The 16,107-nt window shown below is 36.6% G+C and overlaps 2 protein-coding genes across 7 annotated transcripts; both read right to left on the bottom strand.

Moving 5' to 3' along the window:
* Positions 1 to 1,539: 1,539 nt before the first annotated feature.
* Positions 1,540 to 7,661, bottom strand: LOC113297608. Of its 2 annotated transcripts, XM_026546147.1 has the most exons (3): positions 7,554 to 7,661; positions 4,926 to 7,358; positions 1,540 to 1,878 (listed from the first exon to the last, which is right to left on the bottom strand). In XM_026546147.1, the coding sequence occupies exons 2-3, from the start codon at positions 5,559 to 5,561 to the stop codon at positions 1,798 to 1,800; spliced, it is 717 nt and encodes a 238-aa protein (XP_026401932.1). In that variant the 5' UTR covers positions 5,562 to 7,358; positions 7,554 to 7,661; the 3' UTR covers positions 1,540 to 1,797. The 2 variants fall into 2 exon arrangements, with proteins under 2 accessions (XP_026401932.1, XP_026401924.1); XM_026546139.1 differs by lacking the exon at positions 7,554 to 7,661 and having other exon boundaries at positions 4,926 to 7,547.
* Positions 7,662 to 9,407: 1,746 nt separating this feature from the next.
* On the bottom strand, positions 9,408 to 15,747 carry LOC113297584 (phosphatidate phosphatase PAH2-like). Of its 5 annotated transcripts, none has more exons than XR_003333546.1 (11): positions 12,641 to 15,744; positions 11,868 to 12,445; positions 11,695 to 11,768; positions 11,484 to 11,568; positions 11,265 to 11,351; positions 11,058 to 11,130; positions 10,801 to 10,844; positions 10,484 to 10,612; positions 10,272 to 10,373; positions 9,953 to 10,096; positions 9,408 to 9,799 (listed from the first exon to the last, which is right to left on the bottom strand). XR_003333546.1 is itself a non-coding variant. In XM_026546117.1 (11 exons), exons 2-11 carry the CDS (start codon positions 15,156 to 15,158, stop codon positions 10,040 to 10,042), a joined length of 3,747 nt encoding a protein of 1,248 aa, XP_026401902.1. In that variant the 5' UTR covers positions 15,159 to 15,407; positions 15,574 to 15,744; the 3' UTR covers positions 9,412 to 10,039. The 5 variants fall into 5 exon arrangements, 2 of the variants coding, with proteins under 2 accessions (XP_026401902.1, XP_026401896.1); XR_003333545.1 differs by having other exon boundaries at positions 9,412 to 9,861; XM_026546117.1 differs by having other exon boundaries at positions 9,412 to 10,096; positions 12,641 to 15,407; positions 15,574 to 15,744.
* Positions 15,748 to 16,107: the final 360 nt, after the last annotated feature.

The following is a 16,107-nucleotide window of genomic DNA, read 5'->3' as shown; positions in this document are numbered from 1 at the left end:
ATCTTAAATTTTTGACCTTATTTCTTGACCAAATTATGGAACTATTCTCAGTCATGTTCTGCTTTGTGTGATCTACCCATATGTATCTACTATACCTTCTAACCTAGTGAATGAAACTTATACATATTGATCCGTAATTTGATATTGTTGATTTGTAATCAAGAGGTCGCATGATTTGAGAATGTAAAATATAAAAAATATTCTATAAACATCGGAGGCAAAATTTAGATTTATGATTTAGAGTTTTTTATGATGATTTTGATGAACAAACATAATTTTCAAACAAATATTTTAGAATGTAAATACATTTTCCCGGTCAATAAGGTTTTATATCGGGAACTGAGTGAAAGTACGTTGTTGTCTTTGTAGGTAGTTGTCGCGAAACAACTCAACATTATGGTCTTTCAGGAAAAAGAATGTAATAGTACTTGAGAGAGCGATAATGTTCTCTTACGCGGGTACACCATTGCCTTTATATAATACAGATACAGTTTCGGTGATCCAACAGTCATGATCATATTTTCTTATACGTTCCGGTATCATCCTCGAAATATTTGGTTTTTGTCCTTATCAATCGTGCTAAAAACAACCAATTACATCTTTCACAGTATAATGTTGCATGTTTTGTGAAGATTTTTTTTTAAAAAGCAAAATCTATTATTATCCACTACTATTACCAACACCCACCACCATAAAAACCATCCGCCACTATTTCTTCCACCAATAGTAATGTCACCGCCTCCACCATTCACAAACACCCGCCACCGTTAGAATTAATATAGTTTTTAGTAAAACTATTTATTAATAAAATTATGTATTTATATTAGATTATTAAAGGAACATTTATAATAGAAATTTAATTAATCATTATGAACAATCAATGAGACACTAATTAATAAAACATTTAAAAATGGTTAAGTTGAACAAACCCCAGCGGTAAATTTATCTTTGTCAAGGATAAATGCTGACCACTCTTTACATAGACAAATCGATAATAAATAATTTCATATGTTCTGATCTTGATTCGTGTCGTCCGTTTAATTATTACATAACATGGCAAATGATTGCACCAATTTTTTAAAATGGACATGTGTTTTATCAAGTTTATTTTAACATTAGAATGATCAACCACGTATTATACTTTATAATATAATGTTACATATTGGCATTACGAAATTAGCATAATATGTTTTTGTTCACTAATACCCGCCACCACCATAAAACCATATGAATCCATTTTTTTTATCCACCACCACCTAGTGGCAGAGCCGAGGGTTGACTAACCTGGCTCTAACCCCTTAAATTTTTAATAACTACATAAATTTTTTAGTTTATTTTATAAATAGTACTTTGTCCATATATATTTATGGTTTAGTCCACCAAAATTTACATGTTTCTTTTCAAAAAAAAGTAGGCCTCTTTTTTTTTTGATGGAAAAAAGATCATATATTAACTAGCAAATATAGTACAAGAAATTTACAAGATCATTTTTATCAAAAACATTAGAATCTATGCTAGATTTATGAACTTTTTGGTGCAAGTTATCTGACATGTGCTGAAGCTTTTTAATCCTTGCCTCCCTGGCAATGTAGTCCGCTGCTGAGTTATTCTTCCTCTTAATATATTTCACTTTAGCTTGAGGTAGATCGCCCAAGATTGTCCTTATTTTTTGCAAGGTGTTTTCCGCTGTCCATGAAAAATCTGTGTTTACCTTGTTTAAATTGTCTGCTAACACTTTGCAGTCAGTTACTATGATAACGCTTGATAAAATATTTTTTTTTAACCACGTAACTGCCTTTAATAAGGATTTTGCTTCTGCATGGAAAGCTGACGTAGCCCACTCCGAACCCGCAAATAGGTGCATGAAATTCTCTTCATCTGCTGAATATAGAATGAACGCATATCCCATCGACAAATCTTCTTTCTTAAAGGAAGCATCAATGAAGATTATCCAATCTGAGTTTAGGTTGGACCAAGAGTAATTGGTTGAGATTTTCTTTTGAGTTTTCATATTACTTTAGAGGGTATCTGACGGGGAAGATTGTAAGAAACTATTGATTTTCCCTATTAAATTGATTGGGTCTGGGTTTATTTTCTCAAAGACTACCGAGCATCTGTATTTCCAGATGAACCAGAGTATGGTGGAAATTTTTACCTGAAGATGGCTCAAGTTAGTTTCCGTAATCCACCATTTAATCCAGGAAATAATTGTGCTAGAATTGTAACTTGAGATTATATTATTGAGGGAGAGACCAAACCAAACTGCTCTTGCAAACGGACACTCGCAGAATAGATGAAATTCTGTTTCTTGCGCTTGATTGTTACATAACTGGCAAATCGAATCGATATCTGGATTATGAGCACCTAGTCTAGCAGATGTTGGAAGAACTTTTGAGACAATTTCCATATGAAAAGTCTTATTCTTGGAATTGCTTGAATTCTCCAAATCTTATTCCATGGGAAATCTAGGTTGTCATTATTGTCTTGACTCTGATTAGATAGAAAGTTATAAATATTCTTGGCTGTGAATTTTCCTGAGTGATGATGCCTCCATCTAATGATGTCTTGCTCTTGCTTCCTTGGATTTATAGCTTGAATTTTTTCCCTATCTTCTGGATAAAAGAATTGGTTTAGCTTTCCTTGATCCTACTTATTCTGATCCGTTATTATCTCTTGAACTCTTGTTGGTGTCTGATCTTGAAGGTTGGGGACTTTATGGATTATATCTGCGTTAGGAATCCATCTGTCTTCCCAAATTTTTATTGAAGCTCCGTTTTTGACTTGCCAAACAAAATTTCCTTTTATTAGCTCTAAACCTTTTTGTATGCTGGTCCAGATCTAAGACAGGTTCGAGGTTCTGGAATTTTCTAGAGGGTGCGAGTTTGGGAAATATTTTGCTTTTAGAAGTTTGACCCATAATTGGTCTTGTTCAGTTACCAATGTACTGGCAAGTTTAGTGAGAAGAGCTATACTGAAATGATGGGGATTTTTAATTCCTAAACCACCTTGGGAAATGGGCTTGCATATACTTTTCCAAGCTTTTATAAATCCTCAATTTCTTTTTTGCCCATCTTTTTCCACTAGAAATTTCTCTGAATTCGGTCGAGTTGATCAAGTGTTTCTTTTGGCAGTGCAAGAACTTGCATTTGATAGGTTGGGTAAGATTGGAGGATAGATTTTATCAAGACAGTCCTACCCGCTTGAGATAACAGTTTTGATTTCCAACCTTGTAAAGTTGAATAATATCGTTATAGTAGAGGCTCAAAATTGGCTTTTCGATTCTTATCAAAGAAGAGCGGGGTACCCAGGTATCTATCGTTTTTGGTCATCAGCGGGTACCCAAGCTCAAAATTTGCTATAATCTTCCCATGTTTCGGATGTATTCATGGGCTGAAGTAGACGCTGGATTTTTGAAGATTAACCATCTGGCCTGTTATGTTCCCAAATAATTGTAAGATTTCCAAAAGACTTTTCGCTTCCCCAAGATCCACTTTTGTAAATAAAAAGCAGTCGTCCGCGAAAAATAAGTGGGATATATTGGGAGCATTTTTGTTGATTTGAAATCCAGTGATTTTCTTGTCTTCAATAGCTTTTTCAAGGAGTCTAGATAGAATTTCCATGCAAATTAGGAAAAGATACGGCGATAATGCATCGCCTTGTCTTAAACCTCTCGAAGTGTTGAAAGTGGGTCCCGGGGAACCGTTGAGAAGAATTGAAAAAGAGGTTGTCGATATGCATTGCAAAATGAGGTTTGTCCAGTTTTCCGAGAAGCCAAAAGCTAAGAGAACTTTCTCAATAAAAGTCCATTCAACCCTATCTAAAGCTTTTGATAGGTCTAGTTTTAACGCTAGAAAGCCCTTTTTTTCTTGGAGATTTTCATCGAGTGGATAAGCTCATGAGCAATTATGATGTTATCTGTGATCTGTCGACCAGGGAGAAACGCCGATTGATTGTATTTTACTGAGAATGGGTTTTAATCTATTAGATAATATTTTTGAGATTATTTTATAAATGGTATTGCTCAGGCTTATAGGTATGAAATCTCCCGGAGTTTGAGGCGTGAAAATTTTTGGGATGAGGGTTATGAAGGAATGATTAAAATCTTTGTCGAGAATGCCTGATCGAAAGAATTCTTGGACTGAGCCAGTGATATCTTTTCTCAGTATGTCCCAGTTGGCTTTAAAAAAACCTGGTTGGAAGCCATCCGGGCCTGGGACTCCCCATTGGTTCATATTTGATAGGGTGAGCCAAATCTCTTCTTTAGTGGGGATTTCTGATAAGGAAGTATTTTCTTCAACAATGATGCAAGGATTTATGATACTAGAAAGATCAAAATTAAAATTGTTGCTTTGGGAAGTGCCTATTTGTCGGAAATGGTTAACCAGAAGCGAATTGATTTGATCTCTATCTGAAAGCCAAAGCCCAGAAGGTTCGCTAAGAAAATTTATCGCATTGATTCTTTTTCTATTCGAGATGGTGGCATGGAAATATTCTGTATTCTGGTCATATTCTCTGAAGAACTTATCTCTAGATAATTGATGGTAGAAATCATTTTTGATTTTGTACCATTTTCCTAGCTCCGCTTGGAGATTTTTTAATTTCTCAATGTCATTGGATATATTTCCAGATCTATGGATGCTCTCTATTTTATTATTTAAGGTTTTAATATTTTTGTGAATGTTTCCGCAAACTTATGAATTCCAATGAGCCAGATCTGAGGACATGAGTTGTAGGTTCGAGGAAAAGTTTTTATCTGAGTAATTATTTGAGTGTAATTTCCAAGAAGCCTCTACAAGAATGGATAAAGTAGGATGGGATAGCCAAGATCTAATGCACCTGAAGGGTTTTTGGGTCTTTTATTTATCAGGGTTGGAATCAAGTAAAATAGGCGTATGATCTGATCCTACTCTGGGTAAATGAGTTACCTTGGTGTCCGGAAAAATCTGAGTCCATAGGAAGGAGGTCAAAGCTCTGTCAATTCTTTCGCATATATTCGCGTCACCCTTTCTGTTGTTGGACCAAGTGAATGGAACGCCTTCATATCCAGCATCTTGTAGTCCCAGAGAATCAATTATGTGAAGGATGAAGGATTTACTGCTTGAACTCGTTTTATTTCCACCTTGTTTTTCATCTGGATCTAAGATGATATTTAGATCCCCAATCAAGATCCATGGTTTATTTACTTGTTGCGCTATATCTAAAATGTGAGACCATTGTTCAATTTTATCCTCAACGTCGACAACACCATAAACACATGTAATTAGCACCTCCTTATCTCCTAGTTTCGTGTCAAAGTGACAAACATTAAACTTCGATGAGATTAACTTCATATCTATGTTATCGTGCCATGTTATTGCTAGCCCTTTAGCTATTCCCACGGAAGGAACAATAAACCAATCATGAAACTGAGATTTTTTAAAGAATAAATCCATTCGAGACAAAGGAGCTTTTGTCTCGGCTAGAAAAATGATATCGGGCTTATAATACTGGCATAGATAACTAAAATGATCCTTTGTTAATGGGGTCCCAATACCCTGGACATTCCAGGATAATAGTTTCATATTGAAAGAAACCTGAAAGAAACTGTTCCTAAGAGAAAAGATTGCACTGTATAAGAAGACTCGGACAAAGGAAAAGAATAATAAACAAGAAATGAAAAGAAATTGGAAATAGCTGTTAAAGATACCAATGGCTAGCTGTGACTAAAATTGAAAGAGAGATAACTAAGTTGAAGCATAATAAGAAATCACCTTGGAATGTAAGAATTATCACTAATAAAATCTTTAAAGCTACTCACCGAACTGTAAAACTATAGAGGAAAGGTGAACACAAAGGACTGAGAAAGGGCAAAAAAATGAATATTGTAAACAGAACTTGAGAGAAACTATAAAAGTATTACTAGTGCACAGCTCCAAAAAAAATTGAAAGGAAAGGAAATGATTACAAAAATTATGAAAGGAAATGATTACAAAAAAGAAACAACTGGAAATAAACTATAACCGGGAAGAAAAGAACAGTTTACCGACATAGTAACCCCAATCAGGAAGCCATTAAATCTGTGTAGTATCTGTTAAAAAGACGGCGAGCGAGTATAGAAATTGCTGGCCAGAGAGAAGCTGCAAGAGATGATGCTGTCGGGGTAAAAGAATATCACAAATACCTATCAAAAAATACATGTCACAGAATCTACTCGATTTACAAACCAACATCATTGTTGAGACCAGAACCTCAGGGGAAACTGACATAAATTAATTTAGATGGAAAATGACTAAAAGCTGCATCATAGGTTGGCAAAAGAAAGAAACATTGTTCAAAGATTGTTGCTGGGAGAGTGTAAAAACTCATCTGACCAAAATAAACGATAAATTTGGTTTAGAATAAAGAGACACTAAACAAAAGAAACCTTATGTTACCACCCTATGAGACTGATGCAATGGATTAAATTTAGGAATAAAATAAAAGTTGATACTTGGGTGATGCTGGCCAAGATTAGCTAGAAAACCACTGGAGAAACTATTCTACTTGTAAGATAACAAAGAAACCAGACGAGACACTGTCTGACAGTAACCCAGAATAGTTAAGCGGATAAAACCACGGAAAGTCGACACAAATACTTCAAAACCAATGCGTGATAACTATTTTACAAGAACAACAAAGAAACCAGACCTTAAATAAGAGATCCGACACAAAACCAAAATAGTTATGCCACAGCGAGGAGAAACTTGGGGAAGTCGACATCAATTAGAGCAATAAAAGCCAGCAAAACTAACAAAACTTCTCAGAAACAATAAAACAAACATATAGGAGCATGAAAAAGACTTAATTGAGTATATGCAAGATTGGGAAGAAATTCTAACAAAGGAGAATACAAAGTACTAGGGGTAATGACTCACAGACAATTTAACGAACAATCTGTGAACAAGGGAGATTTTTGGCCAAACAAAGAAATAGACATCAACGAAACTAAAATGGATAGAATAAAAAGTCCCAGCGATAAACAATCAGAGAACGGGGAGAATATTTAGCCAATGATATTGAGTGCAGCAAATAAGGAACATGATCCAAATTAAGAGCAACCCCAGGAATAAATTGGGACTAAATAAAAATCAAACCTGGATAGAAGATAGAGAAACCCCTGGATTTATCGATTTGAATAAGGTGATTAAAATTCTTAAAGATTACACTGTGGCTCAAAAAATTGAAGGTAAAAAGGGAAGCCCCTTCAAGTGCAACTGCAGCAACACGCGACCAGCAAAAGGAGGGAGATGAGATTCGCCATAGAAGGAAGAAACAGATACTACAGTAGATAAAACGGCCCCTAATGGGGCTACATGGCCGGTAAACCAGGGAGTCTTAGCCTGACATAGAAAGGAAAACAATTAGGGTATTGAAATAAATTAGAGAATTGAGAAAAAGAAATCAATCAAAAAAGATAAATTAAAGGAGATTGAAGCGAAAATTTTCTGAATTTAGAGCATGCAGAAGATTTAGATCCCAGAATTTATTTAATCGGAGAAGATTGAGTCGACTGGGCGGTCGCCCGATCCTCATACCTCCTCAATGTCAATTTTTAACTCCACCACTGCCACTATCATTGCCGCCTATCCAATGTAGGTTGTTGGACGCAATTCTCAACCACAAATGCCATATATGAGATTTAGATTGAACAAAATGTCGTCAATTAATTAGTTTCATTATTTTTTCCGTGTATATATTCTTTTTTGTATTGCAATCAATTTTATTTTAACATTAAAAAATCATGATTTATACGATATAATACCAAAGATAATAGGGGTACCATTTGGGTGATCCAATTACGATCATGAAAATATTATCTTGTATAATATCATCCCTAAAATATATGGTACCTTCATTAAGTGTTAAAAACAACCAACCACATCTTCCACACTACGATGTTATCAATGTTGTAACGACAACATAAAATTAATATTGTCCATCACTACTTACCAGCACTCACCGTCACTACATCTTCCACCACAATTCAGGGGCAGAGCCAGGTGAAATAAAAAAAGGTTGAACATGTGACTCCACGTATATCTTTTCTTTTTTAATAATAAAATACGCAAGACCCGTGTTAACGAGTCTATGACAAATAAAAAACTAAAAGATATCCTTGACGGGCTAAATATCAGCCGCTCAAGAAGGTTTTTTCCAAGCCGCTGAAGACTAGCCTCCTACTCTCGACTGTTGAACCCTCATTCAAATGGAAGAGTGTGTGAAAGAGTTTTGCTAAATAGGTGAGTATTCTCATCTCATAATAACACCTAATTCAATCGAATTTGATCGAGCTCATTCGTCTTGAATGAGAGGTCTCATCACATAGCCCTTGCTTTAAAAAGTCACAACTAAACCAACTCTAAATTGGCTTTGTTTGATCAAACATGATTAGGCTTTGATTGCACTAAGCAAAATCTATTGTTTAATTTAATCAAACATAATTCGGTTTTGATTGCACTAAGCAGAATCAAGTACCCCAAAAAGAAACGAGAAATGGTTGGTCTCTGTTGCCAGCTTTAAATTAATCATCCAAAAAACGGGAAATAGACATAATTAACGCATGTTTTATGCTGCCTGAACTGTGGACGAGAAATTCTCTTAGTCCTACCTGCATTCAACTTGTACTTGAGTAGGGAATAACATCTTTTCTTTAGATATGCTCTCTTTTTCTTTATTTCTGGCGATTGATTCTTCATAGATAAGAAAGAATAAAAACTGAAAGAGAAATGTTATATAAACACAGTGTATGTCCAAATTAGTGAAAGGAAGATAGAGTGCAAGATCAATCAATTTAGGCAAACACTTTCTGCCTTCTTTAACGTTAGATCCATGGCAATTACGACCAGATCAGTTGCCACTCATACACGTATTCATGGCGATGGTGGTGGTAAACAACGCGAGATGACCATCGATGAATTTAAGGTATGGATCATGGAATTTGACTCCAATCGTGACGGACGAATAAGCAAAGATGAACTTCGTAAAGCTATTCGAAGTATCGGAGGTTGGTTCAGTGCTTGGAAGAACACGAAGAAGGGCCGAAACTATGCTGATGCAAATGGTGATGGCTATATTGATGACGAGGAAATTTACAATCTCTTGGATTTTGCCGAGCAGTGTATGGGTTTCAAGATTACTGCTTACTAAACCTTAACTGTATCTAATAATATTGTGTTGATGGTATTTCATTCAGGAGCTAGATACTGCTTAATTGGGTTGTAATGAGTGTTGTGTGAGACTTTATTATGTATGCGCTAAATAATTCTTGAAACTGATTAAGGTATCAAAGTGCGGGTTTCTTTTGTTGGTCATCGGTACATGTAATGAACCAGGAAAACATTTATGCAAGTTCAGAATTAAGCTTGAAGGATACCCGAAAACTTAATCAATGAATATTAAAGAAAATTTGCGTTACTATATAAACAAGGATACATGTATATGTTTCTTCTCTAGTTCTTTATCCCCCTTCACCTTCGAAACAATTCACATCTACAAAGACAGTTGAGATCCCCCTTCACCTTTTTAACAGTTTACCTCTACAAAGATACAGTTGAGTTGCCCGTATTATTCGCTCTTTACACAGACTGTATAAGTACGCAACAATACGCTAAAAAGGTATTATCTAGGAACTAAGGAGATTGCATCTTTCTGTTACCCTAGATCTTTACACACCCATCAGTTTCTGCAGCCCAGAATATACATACATCAACACAAGAAGTATGCCAGCCTTTAAATGTTGTCCATCATCTACGAATTGTACAACTTTGCTGGTTTCGCAGAGCTGGGTCCATGCATTATGAATAATTGCAGAACGAGATGTATATGAGTTTTTGAGGTTGGTCACTGTGATGAAATACAATATGTTCTCAGGATACCCCCTAAATGCGCATTCAGGTAGTACAGAGAATATGGACATTTTCGAGTGTAGATTTACCTAAATGATATCAGAACCAACATGATAACGTCCTTTTGCCTTAATTCCAATGGCGGCCTATACAATAGTAGTCTCTTGCTGGCATCTTCAGATATCGATATCAGGAAGAGGCACTTTCCAGAAATTCCATGTGTTGTATTCCTCCTGCACCAGGAAAAGGGAAGGAAGTATTTGGTCAACCTCAACCGAATATAAAATATTGGTAAAGCTCATCAGCAAGCTTTATTTCTTGCAACTAGACTTTGCCTAATATCCATGCAAATGCATGGTAGTGGTGTTTTACAAATACGAAAAGGAGAGTGCAGAGTTGTGCAAATACCGGCTCAGCTGAAGAGCACATGGGTGGAAACATGCCATTGACAAGTTCATGAAGAGAAGTATAAGATTTCGTGTCAACCCGACGATTCACAGCAACTTGACCCTGTAATTACAACAGCATCAAAGGAGGAATAGAAAACCAAATCAGGATCCTTGCTGATCTCTTTATCTCATCTTTCATACAAGTGAAACATTAAAGTTTTCAAATGATACCTTAGGATTAATAATGAAAATCTTTCCTTTCGGAATTCCAACTTTAAGGTAGCTAAACTCATCGGTGTCTCTGTTGCCGAATCCAGCGTAAAACGGATTACAATCAGGTGGAAATAATGCCTTGATATCCTGGACATTTGGAGAACCAGATTCATTAACCACAATTTTCTCAAACATCCTATATTCAGGTGTCATATATCAATAATTTTAACAACATCCATAGGACCCATAAATCTTCTAACAGTACAGCAATAGTGGATCGTATTTTGTAACAAAAACGTTTGGCATAAAGATTACTATTGTAGGAGAGAACTCACACTGAGGCACGCAATCTTGAATTCGTGAGGAGCCCGTCTAATAACTGTTAACAATGAAAGAGAATTGCATCTTTATCAAACCAAAAGGCAAAGATAGAGAACGGAAGTTAGAAGTTAAATCAAACAAATAACCGGGTTAATGCATCCCATCAGACTCGAAGAAATTACATGGGATAACAGAAAATTGTCCAGCATCAAATAAACTGCATACCACCAAACTGACAACATAAATTTGAATCACTAAAAAGGAAATTTACCTTCACGATATAAGGAAGGAAAGAGCCCATCAGGGGAAATAACAACAGGCCCATCAGGAAGTGCCTTTCCATCCTGCATATGCACAAAACAGTTTCTCCATTAAAAAAATTATCATGTGATTGTTCTTCTATGACGGTAGAATTGGTCATTTTTCACAATTCGGAGGCATAGACTTCAGAACTTTGCACTAGAGTTTAATGCATCACCTGCTTGAGATTGAGAAGGAATCGCCTCGTTATATAGGCCTGTGAGATGGCACGTGCACTAAGAAAAAGTAACTGATACCCATTTTCCTACAAGACATTGAATGTCACACGTGAACAATTAAAGAGCAACGATACAATAATAGATGGTGCCATGGTTGACCTAAAAACATATAACTAGACCTTCTAGTGCAAAAAATTGTATGAGAAGATAAAGTGTACCTTTATTGCTGAAAACAGATGGGCAACTCCTGTCTGTGACCAATCCCTTCCAACCAAAGGCATGAACTGCCCAAGAACATCCGATCTTTAATAAGAACACAACAAAAAGGGGAATCAGAATAGGTCGATAAAGATAGTACCCCTGTAACCAAAACAGATTAGAAGAACCAACAAAAGTTCCCTTTCGATTGAATTACTAAAAAACCATTACTTGGTGATTGTCCCATCTACGTCAGAGATAACTATACGAGTGTTCCATTTCCACAAATATATTCTCGCCTCCACCTGTTCAAGAACATTTCTTAATAAGTGAGCTTAATAGAAACATATTTACGCAAAGAATCAGAACCTGAGTTAAACGCTAACAAACAGATATTAACCAACCCTCTGTTTCCCAAGCATTGCAGTTGAGAATGTGAAGGTGACCTCATTCTGTCCTTCCTTCAGGCCCAAGGTTTTCAATTGTTCCGATGTTGGAACAATGGACTTCGCTTTTGTCCTCGTTTTAGAAATTTTGGCCTCTTCGGGTTTTTTATCCCCTGCTATGTTATTAATGCTCTCGGCCACATTATCAGCTTGAGATTCTTTTGTGCCATCTAAAACTGATTGGACGGAATTTGTTGATGCTGATTTTTTGAAAGTGAAAGGCCAAATTCCCCAGCTTCCACCAGAGGTGGCTACGGTGGTTGATGCATCATCTTCGAGGCTTTTCACAACTTGATCCACAGCTATCATACCTTTAGGCTCAGAAATTTGTTCATGAGTAGATGAGTATATCTGTGAAATAATATGTGCACCAGCATCCCAGGGAAAATACTGTCCTCCGAGTTTCACGACGAGCCTGTCGTCTTTCAAAAGGCTAGGCAGTAGAGAAGTAAAAGCCATCTTTTCAGCTTCAAACGCTTGAGAAGCAGCAAGAACCCCCATCCCCTCAAACAGCAAGTGTCTGCATAGAGATATCTCTACACCCGACAAAAGGATTTATAATGAGTTTCTACAATAGGTAAGATTTACAAGTTCTATTAAGTATGAAGCAAAAGAAATGAAAACAGAAGCAAAAACAGATGTATCTTATCGCTCATGACTCGCAAAGTTCATTTAAGTCCTCAGAGCAATATCATAAGTTGAGTTGAAATGACGAAACACAGCTGCCTTACCAATTCCAGAGTTATCTGGCATGCTTTTGAGTCTCTCTAATAGTTGGATATCTTCAGCAATAAGATTATCCTTTAGTTCAGAATTAGAACCAAGTGAGTGGCTAAGAGGGAGAGAATGATCAGATGCCTCCAAATCCCCAATGTGAGACCGAAGAATGGGTGCTGACTCTATCCTTCTCATAGATTCTTCTGCAGCAACCTTTTGACTTCTTGGAATACTCATCGGTGACGATGTATTCTTTGACTCTTCAATCAGGGGTGTAAAAGCATCTGGTGAACACTTCACAGCAAATTCATCCTTGGATAATGATGCATCAGTATTTGTATCACCTGAACTTTGCATTCCTACAGCATCATCCACTGAAACCATGGGATGAGTAATGGAGTCATCCTTGGACTGCATACCATCTGTTATGAAATCATCAATGTCACTGGAAAGAAACTGATCTTCGGTTGAACCATCTGACACTGCCATGCTTGAGTTTGATAATTTTTCATGGAGATCATCAATATTCAATCCTTGACCAAAATCAACGTCAAGTGAAGGATTGAGCTTATCATTTTCTCCTCTGACATTATCCTCTTCTTTATGTCTATGAATGGAGGGGCTAAAACTGGAGGAAATAGAAGTGCCTATTGACTCTGATGCTTCAGCTGAATCAACCATTTGGTTCCTGGTGACTATTGAAAAATCAACTTCACGTATAGAGGATTCTTCAAGGGTACTCATGTCAGCCAAACTAGAATTTGAGAAGCCTGTTACTGGAGATTGACTGGTAGAAACTTCAAGTTCATCTGTTTCAAAACTTTTTGTAATGGTGATTATATCATCTTCCGCTTCTTGGTGGATAGCAACAGGCAAAGGTGATTCAAGAGTAGTAACATCCATATCTTTGGCAACAGAAATACTCTCAGTTTCACCATTGGCTATTTCCTTGATCAGGAGTGTACCGGATTCAGGACGCAGGATTGTTTCGGCTTTCTCACAATTAACTTCTGGATGCACATTCACTATGGATACCTCACAGTCACCTACACGACTATTCACATTCTCGTGACATTGTTCATCGGGAACATTAACATTTATTTTTGGACTCTCTGAAGATTGAGCCTTTATGCAGAGACCTTCTCTCTCTTCGTGAGGAACACAACAACTTGAATAACTATCCGGTACATCAAAAGACTGATCCATATTAACCACCGTATTACCTGATCCTCCTTGACACAGAACATCAGTAGCTATACTTGGACTCTCTGAAGACTCGGTATTCAGGCAGACAGCTTCTCTTTCATCATGTGAAGCACGACAACTGGAATAACCATCCGTTTCATCAAAAGTTTGTTCCAAGTCTCCTAGCATGTCACCCGAGCTTCCTTCAAGCCGAAGATCAACAACAATTCTAGGACTGTCTGAAGATTCAAATCTTGTGTAGAGATCTTCTTCATGAGAAACGCTGCAACTTGAATAACCATCTGTTTCAACAAATGACTCTTCTATGTTGTCCGGCATATTACCTGACCCTCCTTCCAGCTTGTCTAAATGTGAATTTTGTTCACAAAAAATAGCAAACTCAGACATAGAAACCTCCTCTCTCTCTTCAACTTCTACATTGTGCACATCAAATTTGCTGACCCCTATTGATGCTTCGGCTACCCCCTGACTTGAAGCACTTCCCTCCAATATGGACAATTTTACATCTTGGTCCTGTGATGCTGGTGAAGGACCTCTTGGCTTACTGACCTCATCATTGGAATCAGACTTTTGAATATCATGCTCAGAACAATCATCCATTTTCCCATCCGAGACACCCAAAATTTCAGAACTGCTCTCATCGTTAATCTGAAAATCATTATAAACCTCAGCAGGCAGACTCGAAGCAGACAACCTAGAAGAGTTACCCGAACTTGATCTATTAGTAGACCAATTAAGCTCTAAGAGGTCTGCCGCCATCTCTGCACATTCTAATGAACTAGCCCTTACCATCCCGACGCCACTCCCTTCATCCTGCTTATCACCCTCCACAGATTTTCGTCCAAACATGAAGCCAAAAATCAGTTTTCGGCTAGAATTAGTTGTCAGCACAATCTTCTGACTACCTGCATTAATCTGAGTAACTGAACCTCGCAAATCAGAATCCAAATCACAACTTCTAGATTGTTTTAACTTCCCATTCTGACTCGGATCCTCCGTGTCATAGTCAGAAGACTTACAAGAGGATGCAACAGAATTGTCTTCATCTTCTTTAACATCTTTTAGAAAGTAAGCTTCTCCCTTATGATCTAAATACATATGAAAATTCGCTTCGACACCATTAACACTTATATTAACAACTTTCTCTTTAGTTTTCAGAACTCCTTGAAATTTCCCAAACCTTACATTCCATGGAGATGACTTAAAGCTCCCATCTTGTTGTTGAACTACAATAATATCAACAGCTCCACCGAATGGATGAAACGGACCTGATACCGTATAAACTCCTTGTGTAATGTAACTACTGAGTTTCTCCACTGCAAACATTTTCCCGGATCTTTTGATCGAAAAATGCTTACACTTTCAAATGCCTCACCCAATTGTGAGGCTTTTAAACACAAATCAATAACACTCAAATCTAATATATAAGAAAACTTGTCAAAAATCAATTGAAAATCCACAAAATTCATTGAATTTTCATGAAAAATAAATCAAACCCACCAAGATTTATCACCTCTTTTTTAACTAGAATATGAGTTAAAAGAAATTCAGATTTGGAATCCAAAAGTAATGGTCCTACAAATTGAAAAGAGAAGATGAATAACAAAATGAATACTAGGTATATTCTTTGGCATCAATGTGCAACTCCAATAATTAGATCTTAAAATGGAAAATAGAACCACAATTCAATAATCAAAATTCAAAAATATGAATAAAGAATATAGGTTGTATAACGACTAACCTGAACAACAGAAAAGATCAAGAAAACTGTCAATTTTGATCTCTTTTTTTTTTCCTGATTTTTTGGGTTTAAAATTGTTTGATCTTTTGATTTTGTGGGGAAGGAAGAATGGGACCGAGCATACATACAATGGTGGCCACATGCACGTCAGCAGGAAGACGTACGATGGCGTAGAAAGAAAAGGCTGCCTAAATTTGTTTTAAAGAAGACGTTATTCTCCGGCGAAGCTGCAGGGAGGGCTGCACATACCTATGGTTTGGTACGGTTTGAAACAAAACCAGAGCCGAAAACAAAGAAAAACCGTTTTTAGATTCCCTAGAGAAACTCCAATGGGACTTGGGCACTTTTTTTGAACCATAATACTGGGCATACCAAAATCTTTCAAGGCATACTGAATGAAGACAAAAAAGGTTGTTGAATAGCAAAATCAGATAATCGCTCAACCCAATTTTTTTTAATGGCAAATCTGCCCTTTACGTATTAGTGTTAATAATCTTGATTAGTGATTAAATATTTTGTTTAGTGATTAAGATA

Source organism: Papaver somniferum, chromosome 1 (assembly GCF_003573695.1).
Source record: "Papaver somniferum cultivar HN1 chromosome 1, ASM357369v1, whole genome shotgun sequence".
In the NCBI taxonomy this organism is placed as follows: Eukaryota; Viridiplantae; Streptophyta; class Magnoliopsida; order Ranunculales; family Papaveraceae; genus Papaver; species Papaver somniferum.
This window is presented reverse-complemented; position numbering and strand designations above follow the sequence as displayed.

What these genes read in the sequence shown, in the direction of transcription:
- LOC113297608 (XM_026546147.1), bottom strand. Translation starts at nt 5,561, where the DNA reads ATGAAACTATTATCCTGGAATGTCCAGGGTATTGGGACCCCATTAACA. An exon ending in AGATTTTTCCGGACACCAAG is followed by an intron (nt 1,879 to 4,925) that starts GTAACTCATTTA and finishes TATATTCAGCAG; the next exon opens with ATGAAGAGAATTTCATGCAC.
- LOC113297584 (XM_026546111.1), bottom strand. Translation starts at nt 15,158, where the DNA reads ATGTTTGCAGTGGAGAAACTCAGTAGTTACATTACACAAGGAGTTTAT. An exon ending in CAATGCTTGGGAAACAGAGG is followed by an intron (nt 11,769 to 11,867) that starts GTTGGTTAATAT and finishes GTTCTTGAACAG; the next exon opens with GTGGAGGCGAGAATATATTT. An exon ending in GTAGATGGGACAATCACCAA is followed by an intron (nt 11,569 to 11,694) that starts GTAATGGTTTTT and finishes TTCTTATTAAAG; the next exon opens with ATCGGATGTTCTTGGGCAGT.